The following is a 16,049-nucleotide window of genomic DNA, read 5'->3' on the forward strand; positions in this document are numbered from 1 at the left end:
CATCCTGCATATTAGATATTGACATTATGATTAATAACAGTAGCAAAATCACATTTATGAAGTAGCAATTAAAATAAATTTATGGACTCTTTCACTGACTCACTCTCTCACAGACTCACTCACTCTCTCACTCACTCTCACTCATTCTCTCATTGACTCACTCACTCTCACTCACTCACTCTCTTACTCTCTCACTCACTCACACTCACTCTCTCACTCACACTCACTCTCTCACTCACACTCACTCTCTCCCTCACTCACTCTCATTGACTCACTCTCTCTCACTCACTCTGACTCACTCACTCTCTCACTCACTCATTGACTCACTCACTCACTCATTGACTCACTCACTCTCTCACTCACTCTCACTGACTCTCACTCACTCACTATCTCACTCACTCTCTCACTCACTCACTCACTCTCTCACTCACTCACTCTCTCACTCACTCACTCTCTCACTCACTCTCACTGACTGACTCACTCACGCTCACTGACTCACTCACTCACTCTCACTGACTCACTCACTCTCACTCACTCACTCACTCTCTCACTCACTCTTTCTCTCACTCACTCACTCACTCTCTCACACTCACTCTCTCACTGACTGACTGACTGACTGACTCACTCACTCACTCTCTCACTCACTCTCACTGACTCACTGACTCACTCTCACTCTCTCACTCACTCACTCACTCTCTCACTCACTCACTCTCACTCTTACTCACTCACTCACTCACTCACTTGCTCTCACTGACTCACTTGCTCTCTCTCTCACTGACTCTCACTCACAAAAAATAAAGAAAAAAAAAATTTTAATTAAAAAAATAATAAATTTATGGTTGGGGGTCACCACAACACGAGGAACTGTATTAAAGGGTTGCGGCATTAGGAAGGTTAAGAAGCACTGCTCAAGACACTATGGAAATCGAACTGGCAATATCACAAGCAGATGGAAATCGAGTTACCATATGACCGAGCAATCTCCCTACTGGGCATATACCCAGAAGAGGCAAGAAACAAACCAAGGCCAGACATCTGTGCTTCAATGTTCATTGTGGCACAGTTCACAATTTCAAGGAGTTGGAAACAACCCAAATTTCCATCACCTAACGAGTGGATTAAAAAACTGTGGTATATACATGCAATGGAGTACTACTCATAACGAAAAAGCAGTGATGAACAAAGCACATCGCGGCATGGGAAGAACTGGAGGAAATCATGCTAAGTGAAGTAAGTCAAGCACAAAATGACAAGTACAACATGAGTCCACTGAGGTAAGCTTTAAAAAAATGCTAAATGGGCATAGGGAAAAAACTGTATACCAACATTCCTGGGGTGAGGACCAGGTAATATGGCAGGGACCAAACCAAATACAGGGATATACATGGTAGACAACTAAAATGGTGGGGAACGGAAAAAAATAATAATAAAAAAGAAATGGGTAGCGGAGCTACAGGGCACTAACCCACCCAAGGGGAGGGTATTATTTATATCTCCACAGGGAAAGAGGGACCAGACTTCAACCCAGTGCTCCAAGATGTGAATGCAACATGCCGGCGTGGAGTAGGGAACCAGTGGAGAGGTCTGGGGGACTGGCCCCAATCCCAACTACTATGTGGAAACCTGGACCTTCCCCCAGAAGAATTTATTTCAATGGCTGGCACTGAATCTGCAGCTCGGGGAGAGGGATATATCTGATCAGAGTACATGGGGGCAGATGAAGGGGGAAGAGGAGAGAGTGGAGCACATCCTGGCCCACCAGGCCATAAGGACAATGGTCCCAATTAGAGCAGCCAGTCCACAGAGAGGACCACATGGCCGGCCCCACCATGAGACATGACGACCCTCACTGACTCATAGCCATACAGGGGACAACACTCGAGACACAGGGAATTGCACCGGAACTGATCCCGCCACACCGAGGCAAAACACTAAGGGGGTGCAACAGAACAGCAAGGGAATGGAGCGGCAGGGTCCCTAGGGAATGCTGAAGGTGGACTTTGGGGCCAGGGTGTGGTGCCCCAACAGATTGGACTGGAAAACACTCCTAAAGGAAAACAAACGATCCTTGAACTAACTACAAGCTTTTCTTTCTTGTTGTGTTTTGGTTTTTCTCTGTCTTATTGTTGTGCATGCTATTATCTGTGAAGGTCTGTCTAAATAAGATAGGCTGGATGAACAATCTGGAGGAGAAAACAACGAGACCGACAGTTATGGGGGGACATGGTAGAGGAGGAGGTGGGGGGAAAGGTAGTGGTGTTAACAAACCCAGGGACAAGGGAACAGCAAGTGATCCAAATTAGTGGTGAGGGTGTGGGCGGCCTGGTAGGGCATAATCAAGGGTAACGAAACCAAGAGGAATTGCTGAAACCCAGGTGGGGACTGCACATGATGGTGGGACGGGAGGAAGTCAAAGGAAATAGAGGAAAGAGCTGGGAGGCCAAGGTCATTTATACAGGTCTAGATAAAGGCATGTAGATATGCAAATATATTTATATATGAGGATGGGGAAATAGATCTATGTGCATATATTTATAGGTTAAGTATTAAGGGAGCAGAGGGCATTGAGCCTCTACTCAAGTACTCCCTCAATGGAAGAATACTTTCTTCTATTAAATTGGCCTTCTATGATGCTCACCTTCCCGACACAACCGCTAAAGACAAAGCGGGTGAATAAGCAAATGTGGTGACGAAAGCTGATGGTGCCAGTGTATCAAAAGATATAGCGTCTGGGGTCTTAAAGACTTGAAGGTAAACAAGCGGCCATCTTATCTCAGAAGCAACAAAGCCCACATGGAAGAAGCACACAGGCCTGTGTGATCACAAGGTGCCGAAGGGATCCGTTATCAGGAATCAAAGAACAAAAATCATATCTTTGTGTGATCACCTCCATGATAAATTCACTGAAGACAAATGGGTGCATAAGGAAATGTGGTGAAGAAAGCTGATGGTGTCTGGCTATCAAAAGATATAGCATCTGGGGTCTTAAAGGCTTGAAGGTAAACAAGTGGCCATCTAGCTCAGAAGCAAGAAAGCCCACATGGAAGAAGCACACCAACCTGTGTGATCATGGAGTGTTGAAGGGATCAGGTGTCAGACATCATCAGAACAAAAAATCTTATCATAGTGAATGAGTGGGGGAGTGCAGAGTGGAGACCCAAAGCCCATTTGTGGGCTAGTGGACATCCCCTTACAGAAGGGTATTGAGGAGATGAGCCAGTTAGGGTGTGATATAGCAATGATGAAAAATACAACTTTCCTCAAGTTCCTAAATGCTTCCCCCACCCCACACGATCATGATCCGAATTCTACCTAGTCTGGCTAGATCAGAGGATATACACTGATACAGATAGGAACCGGAAACACAGGGAATCCAGGTAGGACCAGTGTTGTGAGTGGTGATACTGGGAGAGTAGAGGGAGGATGGCTTGGAAAGGGGGAACCGATTACAAGGATCAACATGTCACCTCCTCCCCGGGGGATAGACAACAGAAAAGTTAGTGAAGGGAAACCTCGGATAGGGCAAGATATGACAAAATAATGATTTATAAATTATTAAGGGTTCATGAGGGAAGGGGGCGTGGAGAGGGAGGTAAAAATGAGGAGTTGATGCCAGGGGCTTAAGTGGAGAGCAAATGTTTTGAGAGTGATGAGGGCAATGAATGTACAGGTGTGCTGGACACAGTTGCTGTATGTATGGACTTTGATAAGAGTTGCATGAGCTCCTAATAAAATGATTTTAAAAAGAAAGAAGAAGCACTGTTCTAAGACCTTTCATATAGATAGGTTTGTGAGAATGATAGCAAACTTTGAAGAACAATATTGATGAAGAATATTTTATTGCAAAGTAGTTTACAAACCAGCTGTAGTGCAGACATCAGTTCCCTGATGTCTAAGGCATCAGCTGCCTGATAACCTAAGGGTCCCATCCTTTGACTAAATTTAGTATTGTACCGATAGGTTATTCTGTAATGGTTATGGTAATCCAGCACCTCTTTTAAGTCCCTAGGAAGGATATGAGATTTTTAGTATTCAACAAAGGGTAGTAGAGACTTGATACTACTTCTCTAGAATCGTAATATAATATAAATCATATAATCTCTCAGTCTTTATTCTGAAAACATCTGGGTAATTACAATTTAGTGCATCCAACTATACTACCCTTGCCCATCAATTTAGTAATCTTTATAATTCCCCGAGGGCAAAGACCATTTCATTGTGCTTTGCCTTACAAAACGTCAGAGACAGAGAAACTCTAGCTGCCATAGAGTCAAGACCGACTCCTAGTGATTCTATAGGACAAGCTAGAATTGCCCGTGTGGGTTTGGGAGACTAAATTTTTCCAGGAATAGAAAGCCTCAACTTTTCCCCACAGAGAAGCTGGTGGTTTGAAACTGCTGACCTGCTATGACACCAAAGTTCCTCAATAATCTTTTCTCTTTTTTTACGGGGTGGGGAGGGTGGAGGGTGGGAAAAACGAGGAGCCGATACCAAAAGCTCAATAGAAAGTAAATGATTACAAAATAATTATGGAAATATATGTACAAATATGCTTGATATAATTGATGTATTGATTGTTATAAGAATCATAAGAGCCCCAAATAAAATGATCTTTTAATTAAAAAGTTTATTTTTGTTTCAAATTATTATATTTTAAATAATTAAAATATTATTAGTTTTTTAAGAGTCCTGGTGGGACAGTTGGGTAAACAATGAACTGCTAACTGTAAAGCAGGTGGTTCAAAAGGCTCACATGCCACTCAGCAAGAGAAGAGTGAAACCTTATACTCCTGTCAAGACAGAGTCTCATAGGGAGGGGAAAAAAAACAACAAAATCTGTGTAGGGTCACTATGAGTTGTAATGAACTTGACGGCAGTGGGTGGGTTGGGATTAGCATATTGTGACTCTAATCATCCATTGGGTTGGTGTCTTCAGGAGTTTGCTTTTTAAAAATAAATCATTTTATTGGGGCTCATCCAACTCTTGTCACAATCCATACATCCAACCATTGTGTCAAGCACATTTGCACATTTGTTGCCATCATCATTCCCAAACATTTGTTTTCTACTTGAGCCCTTGGTATCAGCTCCTCATTTTTCCCCTCCTTCCCTCACGAACCCTAAAAAATTTATAAATTATTCTTTTTCCTTGTCTTATACTGACCAATGTCTCTCTTCACCCACTTTTCTATTGTCTGTCGCCCAGGGAGGGGGTTATATATAGATCACTGTGATTGGTTCCCCCTTTCTCCATCCACTTTCCCTTACCCTTCTGGTATCTCTACTCTCATTATTCATCCTCAGGGGGTTTATCTATCCTGGATTCCCTGTGTTTCATACTCTTATCTGTAGCAGTGTACATGCTCTGGTCTAGCCAGATTTGTAAGTTAGAATTGAGATCATGATAGTGGGGGCATGAAGAATTAAAGAACTAGAGGAAAGTTGTATGTTTCATCGTTGATACACTGCACCCTGACTGGCTCATCTCCTCCCATGACCCTTCTGTAAGGGAATGTCCAGTTGCCTACTGATGGGCTTTGGGTCTCCACTCCACCCACCCCCTCATTCACAATGATACAATTTTTTGTTCTTTACTACCTGATACCTGACCCTATCGATGCCTCGTGATCACACAGGCTGGGGCACTTTTTCCACGTGGCCTTTGTTGCTTCTCAGCTAGATGTCAGCTTGTTTATCTTTAAGCCTTTAAGACTACGGACACTATAGCTTTTGATAGCTGGGCACCATCAGCTTTCTTCACTACATTTGCTTATGCGCCCGGTTTGTCTTCATTGATCGTGTTGGGAAGGTGAGCATCATGGAATGCCAGGTTAATAGAACAAAGTGTTCTTGCATTGAGGGAGTAGTTGGCCTAATGTCCATTCATTACCTTAATACCAAACCTATAAATATATACACATATAGATCTAATTCCCTATCATCATAAATATATTTACATACATACATGCCTGTAGTTAGACCTCTATAAATGCCCTTTGCCTCCTAGTTCTTTCCTCTATTTCCTTTTACTTTTCTTTAGTCCTACTATCAAGTTCAGCCTTCATTTGGGTTTTAGTAATTTCCCTAGGTTACGTTGTCCTTAATCAAGCCCTACCAACCCTACACCCTTCCTTGCCATCAATGTGAATCACTTGTTGTTCCCTTGTCCTTGGGTTTGTTAACACCCACTTCCTTTCTCCCGCCTCCCCCCTCCCATGTCCTACTGTAAGAGAAGTTCCCGCTGTTTTCTCCTTCAGATCGTTTATCCCACCTATCTTATCTAGATAGATCTGCAGAGACAATAATATGCACATAAAACAAGACAGAGCAAAACAAAGCAACAAAAACAAAATATGATGGGGTACCACGTCCTGGCCCCAAAATCTATTTTTGGTATTCCCCGGGGGACTTCATTGCTCTGTTCACCTTCTGTTTTTTTCTACATGCCCTTAGTGTTTTGCCTTGGTGTGATGGGGTCAGATCAGGCGCAATTTCCGCACTGTGTCTCCAGTGTTGTCCAACATCACGGTATGGGTCAGTGAGGGACATCATGCCTCATAGTGGGGCCGGCCCTATGGTCATCTCTGTGCATTGGCTGCTCTGAGCAAGATTTTCCCAGCGTGTGATGGGCCAGGATTCACTCCATGCTCTCTTCCTCCCCCATCATTTGCTTATGTGTCCTCTTATCAGACATGTCCCTCTCCCTGACCTATAGCTTTAGTGCTGTCCTCTGGGCACTAACCCACCTAAGTGGATGGTATTGTTTCTACATCCACAGGGAGAGAGGGACCAGACTTCAACCCAGTGCTCCGAGACATGAATACACATACTGGCATGAAGCAGGGAACCAATACAGAGGTTTGAGGGGCCAGCCCCAATTCCAACTACATGGACAGCCCAACCCCATCCCAGAAGAATCCACTTCTTGGGAGTTTGCTTTTAAGGAGCCCCAGAGCTAGATCTTGGCTGTACCAGAACCGATGGCTCAGCAACTGTCAGTCTATCAAGAGAATTGGAGCTTATTCTTCCCCTAAATACCCTTCATGGCTTTCAAATTGTTACCACACAAATTATCCTGATATGACCTAATGAAAGACAGAGCAAAGAGTTTATTACCTTCTGTCTACAGATGAGGAAACTGAAGTCTACAAAGGTTTAATGACTGGCTCAAGGCTATGAAGCAGTTCTACTAGAGCTCACAGTGAAAAGAGGAATGCCTAGTCCTGAGCTGACCAAGTACTAGCTGTGAGCTTTTGTATGGGTATTATGGAGTAGTGAGAAACAGAATCAAATAATACTACTAGCTATTTTTATGTAGTATTCATATTTTTCAAACTGTTTACATGTCTCTGGTCTCATTTTAATCCTGCAAACGGGTTTATTTATTTTTTTCCAATTTACAGATGAAGAAGTAGAGACTTAAAAAGATTGAATAATTTTCTCCTAGCTGCCCAGCTGTAACCTATCAGAACTTAGATTTGAATTTATGTCTAACTTCCGGTCCAGTGCTTTCTGCTTTATCCACTTAGGTGAGATGACCAATAGAAATGCTTTAGAAAGTATAAATGCTTTCAAAATGCTATTCCAATCTTTGATGGATATAATAAGAGCACTGCAAAACTAGCAAGGGGAACACAGCATTGAAGTTGAAAAAGTTGCTTTGGCACAGGCCAGGAGGTGTGTGTCAACCTTAATCTGAAATCAGAGTCCTTGGTTACCTCTAAAGCTGCCACATATAAAGAAAGACGGCCGACTGGGTTTGATCAAAGAAGCTCAGAAATTGCAAAGCTCAAGTGTAAACCAGGCAGCTTCTAGCCTCAATGGTGAAGACCCTCTAATATATGTAAGATAGCTCTAATATTACTAACACTGGAAACACAGGTCACTAATTATTATTGTGTCCAAGACTAACAAGTTTAAAGAAATAAACTAACAATTACCATAGGAGTTATACCACTTCTCAGGTTTCCATCCATGTAGCACGGGAACATTTATTACCCTTTGGGCAGCAGGTAGTGTGGACACAGTGACAGGCTATAGAACATAGCCTTCAAGTATTTCTTTAGGGCCTGGTTGTGATCAGAGGAGCTTTGCACTCTTTAATGTTGGTTACACTCCAAATCAATAACATGCTCAGAGAAAAAAAGCGTCCCCCTAGGGGGCTGCCGGAGTAAAAGTTACCAACCTCAGCTTGTTTGCACCAAACACTGATGTTTTTACGCTGAGCTTTTGTGAAGTGGTCCCAGGCCTTTTGTTTGGAGGCAGAATGGTACACAGCCACGATCTGCTCAACTGCAGCAGGTGAATCAGGCCAGGGGATCATCCAGGGATGACGAAAGAGAAGAGAAGAAACAAGAGAGAAAAAATAAAGCATCAGGTTTGCTGGATCTATTTGTTACCGCATCATGCTAGACTGTGGTTGTGCTAAAGGGCACACAAAGGCAGAGCCATCAGTGTGCAGAGGGACAAAAATGACCTCCAGGAGGTCTGGGCTGAAGGGGCAACTAAAGTTCGAGTGCAAGCAATCAGCGTTTATTCAGGCAGGTGAGACAAGAGCTGTAATAAGTGAGGTTTTGTACTACTGACCCCATACAACATTGCAGCAAGTGGGAAACTGCACTAGCCCGTTTCCCCACTGACTCCTTTCAACAAAATGAGTCATCTGGATGGTTCAGTAGATTTCCCCTTTGGAGCATTTGGAAGATATGCTTAACCAGAAGCATCAGATCAAAAATGACCATGGATTGTATCTATTCAGGTCTACTTAGAGAGTGCTGTGGACATGAAGAATGTAAGTTTTAGGGAGCAATACTGGGTAAGTACAGCCCTAGAGAGTATTTTGCAAGGTTACTTAAAGTGTCAGGTGGGGAGCTGGGTACAAATAGTCTAGGGAGTTTAGCCTAAGTGGTTCAAAAGGGGATGTCGAGGTATGACTCTGTTGCGAAAACCCTGCCTGGCCAGATAGTCACAGCAAGAAAATACTCAGATGCTGCCCTTTCGTGCTTTATCACGCTGTTTGTACCCTGCCTTCTGAGGATTTAAGGCGTTACCTCTTTTCTTTCTATTTATATGGGAGTTTTCAAGATATGAGCATTTGTCCTCTTGGATTCTATGGCCACATAAACTTTCAAATGAAAATAAATCTTTCAAAATAAAACTTGAAAAAGGAACAACTCCTCCTTAATCCCAATTATGTATGAGCGATGTATACTATATGGGAAAAGTAAACCGTAATTGTTTAAAAGCAACATCATAAAACTGTACCCTCACTCTTACAGTAAATGCAGAGCCTCCCTTAAAAGATAAGAGCGTATCATAGAGTGAGCAAAAAAGGCACTTGAGAATTTCTCTGCTCTGTCACATTTAAGACACTTTGCAAAGGTTTGGATGGTCTATCTCTTGAAAAATGGGCATTTCACTGACTTCCTACTCTCTTTACTCTCCATCCAAGGAAAAGTTGAGGAGAGGAACACACGACAAAAAGTAGGAGTAGCAGGTTTGGTTCCTAGTCCATTGCTTTGGTAAATATAAATAAATGTATCACTCAGATGAAGTGTCAAAAATATATTATATGATAGTAAGAGCCAAATCTGAAGAAAAGCTGAAAAATGCTTCCACAAGGAAATCCCAAATTCTACACTAAGGTCCAGGTTTGCTAGTAACTGGCCTTGCGAATAAGAACAAGTGGAGAGCAGTGACCCTAAGAGTAAGGGTTGCTAAAGAACTGAAGCAGAGATACTAGCAAAGACTGAAATAGGCTATGCCAATATTGATCCCACGGAACTGGCAATGGGGACATTTAGTAAAATCAGGCGATGGGTCTGGGCTCCTGCCTATAGTGAGTGGTGACCAAATACCCTCCAGCAGCAAAACTCAGACTTCCACTCACACTGAATGAGGATTCCAGAAAGGGCCTGCTTGAACTTCTCCTTTGCTTCTTCCATGTCTTTCTCATGAGCAGCTTTCTCATTCACTAGGCGACGGATGTGGCTGTTGGCCGACTGGATCATGGAGTAGAAGTTGTTGGCACTGCGACGGTTCACCTCTCCTCGCTCAATCCAGGTGAGCAAAGTCTGAACAGCTTCAGAAAATTTGGAATCATCTGAAAAAAGGAGGGAATTCTATTGAGAACCCAAAAAAATCAAACAAACCAATAACAACAACCAAATCTTAATCTATTTTCCCAATATGTCTGGGAGGGGGAGGTTACCTTTGCTTTTGAGTTGTTAAATGAATTACTAAGCAAAATCTCACACACACACACACACACACACACAGCAGACAGACAGAAAGCCTCAAGAAGCAGCAATATTGGTGTGATGTAGGAAAAATTTTCAGAAGAATGATATGCTTTTCCTCAAGAAAACATTTTCTTCACCAATATTACAAACTTTCACATACTGCAAATTTCTTCACCTCTCTGAAGTATGTGTGTGTGAATGAACAGTGTGGGAATGTCGGAATTCTAAAATTTTATGTTTTAATAAGGAAAGGGAACTTGAATCCCATGTTTAACTTGAATTTATTCCACAGTAAACTTACCCTGGGTTAACAAAATTATAGTGTTGGAAGGAGTCTTAAACTGAGTTAAAGAGATTGATTCTTAAGGTATAAGCACTTACATATTTGACCTTTGATAACATCACTCCTACATTCAATCCACAGCCCCAGGCCTTCTACTCAGTCACAGTCACAATCTCGTTTGATGCAATTCCTTTTATTTCTATATTTCTATACATTGGTTTCTCTTGCCCGAGGAACCCTCCTGGAGGATTGCTTCAGCTGGTTTGGAGCTATTCTCTGAAGGCAAATAGTTAGCACAGCTTCCGGCCCAGCAATCGCTAGCAGCATCCCATTGAAGTCCTGGTGTTCGGTTCTCTGGCCTCTCTGTCCCAAAACTGCTATGGCAAGTGATAGACTTCTCATTGCATGCTTTTTAATTTAGAATTTTTAATTGAGTTTTCCACCAGTCTGGAGGGAAAAAAGTACACTATTTACATAGAATTTCATGTCATTAAATGTGTTTCATGTAAAGACAATATTTACATGAAAAGGTGTAACAATAGCTTTTCTTTTCCCTTTGTTCACTCCTAAAAATGGTAAACCCATTCAACTTGATTTGGCCTTGAGTTGTGGGGTGTGCCTCTGCGGGTGGGCAAGTATAGGCAGCCTCACTATAATGTACATTTCTTGTCTTGCAATCTTTAGTCAGTGTGGACATACAAGGAGAGGTCAGTCTTTCTGTTGAAGGTTAGTTGGCTTCTCTGAAGGTTGCCATAACTAACAGATCCCAGTAAAAGAAAGCAAAACAAAAACAAACTCCAATGGACTTCTTTGGTATCACATAAATGGTTTTAAACTTAACATTTTACCAATGCTTTCAACCATTTTTGATTTTTTACAGTGCGTTCATTATCTGTGTCTCTGTTCTAGACTGTATTTTCCCCATTTCTGTTTCAGGAAGGCTACATCAACTCAAGCAAGGCAGTCCTGACATTCATGAGCCCTTTAGACTCTCTGGTGCAAACCCATTGAACGAATGAGACCTTTTTGTAAAGTCAGATCAACTGCATCTTGCTGAGTCTATAGCACAAGCAGCAGGGACAATTCATGCCAGTAGAGGTGGGTGGGTGACATCAGTCAGATTGACGAGACACCAGTATTCATTCATGAAAATCGTCCACATTCAGAGAATGAGAAAGGCTGGGTTTGCGCTACTCACACAGGAGGCCAGGCAGGACAACTATGGTTAAATTAGCAAAATGTCCCCAAGAATCAAGCAAGGGGAATAGGAATCAAAACTAAAATTGTCAAAGTCTGCAGTGTCTAGAAGTTTCCATAGCTATTGTGTGAAAAAAAAAAGCAAGCACCTTGACCATTTAACTTATGGAATACTTCTGGTGGTCTTAGCTATATCTTTAAAAACTCTGAGAATGTGCACCAAGAATCTGCCTCTTTGGGCCTTTGCCTTCTCATCTGTAAAATGGGGATTTGACCAGATGTTTTCAGAGCCATCTCAAATTCCATCATTCTGGTTCACTCATCTGATTTATAATTCAAAACTAATTGGTATCCACTGTGAAAGAGGGGGCATAGATCCCAAGTCAGAGGTCATAGCTACAATTTTCTGATGGTTGGGAAAATGGGAAAAACTTGTTTATTGCTAGTCACCCAATGCCAGGGAGAAAAACACAATCCCTTGAGACAGACAGTGAAGGAGCATAGACATAATTTGAAGGGGTATATTTTTTGGTTTTTACGTTTCTGGAGGATTTCCTCAACACAGAAGCCAGGAACACAAATACATTGATTAAATTTCTCTTTAAAAAAAGAGGGGTGAGAAGAGCAGCAGTATTTTTGTAATCATGAAACTTAAATGCCTTCTGTACCTTTCAGTTTTTCGGCCACAATGCTGCATTCGTGATCAGAATAGTGGACCACAGGAGGTGGGGAAGGAGGGCGCAATCTTTCCTCTTCCAGCCTTCTGCGGTGGCGCTCCTCTCTGGCAAGCATGCGCTGTTTACATTCCCACTCATACAGGTCATCTCGAGCCTGTGCAAAGTCAACGTGGAGGCGACCTGTGTCCTTTTTGTCAGTGCTAGAGCCCAGTCGGATGCGGTAACCTGAGTTTATAAGGGAAGGGCATGAGAGCAGGAGATGTGGTTGCTGCAGATTCAAGTGACCAAGTAACCCCAGATTCTGTCCCCACTACTAGCCTAATCACTTTTAAATGGTTTGAGTCCATCTTGTTTTTAGGGGTTCCATTCCTTCAACTGCTACCTACCTCTGCAAAGAGCAGCTCTGTGGGTAATGGTATGATGAATGAACCTTTATACATAACACTCGGGAAGAAAAAGGGACCTCAACTATGACATCTTGGGAAAAAATCATCCCACTATATAATATTTTGGTAAAATGAACAAATATGAGCACAGTACTTTTTCATCCATCAAACTGATTCACAGATGAATTTGGAAACTCTGCGTCATTCTGTTACAAGTGGGGGAAATAGTTACAATAGGGAGTCCTATATGTGACCTAGGAGCTCAAGTGTTATTGAGGGTTATAAGTTGGGTTGCTAGCCTTAAGGTCACCAGTTCACAACCACTAGCTGCTCTCTGGGAGAAAGACAAGGCTTTCTCTTCCTGTAAAGAGTTATAGTCTCAGAAACGAACAGGGGCAGTTGTACCTTGTCCAATAGGGTTGCTATGAGTTGGAACCGAATCAATGGAATTGATTTTGGTTTTGAATTTTTGACTGTGACCTAGATGACTTGCATTTTGATATTCATGGGTGGGGGGAAGTATGATTATGATTTAGCGGTATAGGACTGAGATTCAGAAAATGGGGAGTCAAGCCTCTATTTCTTTTTTTTTCAATAAAGCTATGTTAATCCAAAGGAGCCCTGGCGGTGTAGTGGTTATGCATTGGGCTTCTAACTGCAAGGTCAGCAATTCAAAACCACCAGAAGAAAGATGAGGATTTCTATTCCTGTAAGGAATTATAGCCTCAGAAACTCACAGGGGCAGTTCTACTCTACCCTATAGGATTGCTATGAGTTGGCATCACTTGATAATAGGTTTAAGACAATTTTTAAAATTTTATTATTGCCCAAGTCTCTTAACAACAAGAACAAAATCCATGAAGTGCTTTCTAAGTCTCAGGAACTGAGCCAGATGTTTCCATGTACATTTACCCATACCATTTTCAGCAGCATTTTGCCAGAGGATAAAAGTGAGCATCTGTGAAGTTAGAGAGGCTATGTGGATTTCCCAAGGTTACATAATTAGCAAATGAAAGAAGTTGGGACCTGAATCCAGTATATTTAGACTCAAAGTTCATTATACTTTTCATCAATCCAACCTGTCTTTCAAGAACCGCATTTAACAAAAACTTCTGCTTCTGGCCAAGATAGAATACAGGACCACATTTACCCTGATGCCTGAAACAACAAAATATGTGGGCAAAACATAGGAAAGAGTGTGTTTTAAGGTAGTGAATAGCAGTGATCATGGACAAACAGTAACCAAGTGAAGTGATCCCTGGGCATTCCCCACCTGATTGCCTGGGTTTCAATGTGCAGAGGGAAACTCAGAAGGAGCCTAGCTACCTAGGTTCAGAAAGAAAGATTCGTGATCTTGAAGCTATAACAATAGAAGCTACCCAAAATGGAATAGCGAGAGAAAAAAATATCAAAAATTTGAGTCTCCATGAACTTGGGGACAACTTCAAGGTGGTTAATATATGCCGAATTGAAGCATATAAAGAGAGGGAGCCGAAAAAATGTATTTGAAGAAACAAGGGAAGCAAATTTTCCAAACTGATGAAAACTATAAACTTACAGACCCAAGCAGTTCAATAAGCACCAAGCGTAAGAAAGATGATGAAAATGATACCAAGGCATATCATAATCAAATTTCTCAAAACTACTGATAGAGAATTAGCTTAAAAACAGCCATAGGAGAAAGGAAACCATATAAACTGAGAAACAAAGGTAAAGATCACATTATATTTCTCTTTAGAAACAATGCAAGAAAGAACACAGTAAAGAAACATGTGAGAGGAAAAGAACAGAAACAAAAACTGTCATCCTAGAATTCTATACCCAGAGAAAATATCTTTCTAAAACAAAGTTGAAGTAAATGCTTTTTCATACTTACAAATGCTGAAAAAATTAATCAGGGGCAGATCTACCCTATGAAACAAAACAAGTGTCAAAAGAAATTAGGACCCAAGGAAAATGATACCACTTGGAAATCTAGATCTCTACAAAGAAAGAGCATACATAATGTAGGATTCCATTTAAATGATACTCTAGAAAACACAAACAAATCTGACAGCAGTGCAGTGCTTGCCTAGGGAGGTGGGTATCGGAAGGGCAGGAAGAAGAGTTTGCAAAGGGAAATGAGGAAGCTTTTGGGGGTGATGAATATGGTCATTAATGACTGTAGTTGGGGTTGTACATGTATATTTACATACAAGGGAGTATCTCCCCCCAAAACAGAATTGCACTGGGTGGAGTGAACTTTATTAGTACTTTTTAATTCTAGGCTAGCATCAAGCAACTCAGTCTGAGTTAGTGCACCTAGTGGCTTACCCTGGGAAGGTTCTCTCATCACAGTGCATTTTTTCGTAAAAAGTAGTTTCACTTGAAACTTGTTTTTGTGATGACCAATTTAAGAGAACAGTGTGTGACTGAGAAATTTTGTTTCTTGCTTGGGAAAAAATGCTGCAGAAACTATTGGAACATGGAACACAGCTTACAAGAGAGCATTATGGGGAAAAAAACTCAAGTGTATGAGTGGTTTTCTCATTTCAAAAAAGGTGACATGTCGATTGATGACAAACCTCTTTCTGGAAGTCTGTCAACTTCCTGGATGGACGACACTGATAACATTTGGAGTTCATTCCTTCAGGTCAAACTGTTATGAAGAGGGACATGAAAGGACAGAGATTTGAGGACACAGAAGAGGTGAAGAAAAAAAAGCAAGGAAGGTGCTGCCAGCCATCCAAACAGATGAGTTTGGAAAATGATCCCATGAATAAAAGTGCAGATTTGACAAATGTATTAAGTTCAATGGAAAGTTCTTTGGAAGTGATCAGTTTTTTGTAAGAAAATTTAAATACATAGCTTGTAAAATATTCCAGGGTTTTCTTGGTACCCCCTCTTGTGTCAAATGTTATCAAATTGCATTTTTGAAATATGTGACATTTACTGTATGTCAGCTATACTTCAATAAAATTGTTAGAAAGCATATTACCCAGTAATTCTAAAACTGTCCTTATACCTTTCAGAAAGAGGAAAAATGTATTTTATAAGCAAATATGTTTAAAGTGTCCTTTACATTACATTTTAAAGACCATTCATCCTAGTTGATGTTCAGAACTTTCAGCCAAATGGGACTAATAATGATTACTTTGCCTATTCTCACAGGATTGTGGAGAGGGTGAAATGAGAGGATGATGAGTGCTCTGTGTCAACAGCACTAAACAGTAGAGGAGGTGGGTGTGCTGGGCACAATGCCAGTTCCCAAAGGTGCTCCAACCCC

The 16,049-nt window shown here is 41.5% G+C and overlaps 1 protein-coding gene across 3 annotated transcripts in view; it reads right to left on the bottom strand.

The window, feature by feature from the left end:
- The window catches only part of ENOX2 (ecto-NOX disulfide-thiol exchanger 2), a 347,998-nt gene that overhangs the window by 43,280 nt on the left and 288,669 nt on the right, over window positions 1–16,049 (bottom strand). For all 3 annotated transcript variants that reach the window (XM_075538972.1, XM_075538971.1, XM_075538973.1), the window contains exons 7-9: window positions 12,390–12,623; window positions 9,890–10,102; window positions 8,186–8,292 (exon numbers count right to left, since the gene is read on the bottom strand). In XM_075538972.1, the coding sequence (XP_075395087.1) occupies window positions 8,186–8,292; window positions 9,890–10,102; window positions 12,390–12,623 (554 nt within the window). The remainder of the gene's footprint in view (window positions 1–8,185; window positions 8,293–9,889; window positions 10,103–12,389; window positions 12,624–16,049) is intronic.

Source organism: Tenrec ecaudatus, chromosome X (assembly GCF_050624435.1).
Source record: "Tenrec ecaudatus isolate mTenEca1 chromosome X, mTenEca1.hap1, whole genome shotgun sequence".
NCBI lineage: Eukaryota > Metazoa > Chordata > Mammalia > Afrosoricida > Tenrecidae > Tenrec > Tenrec ecaudatus.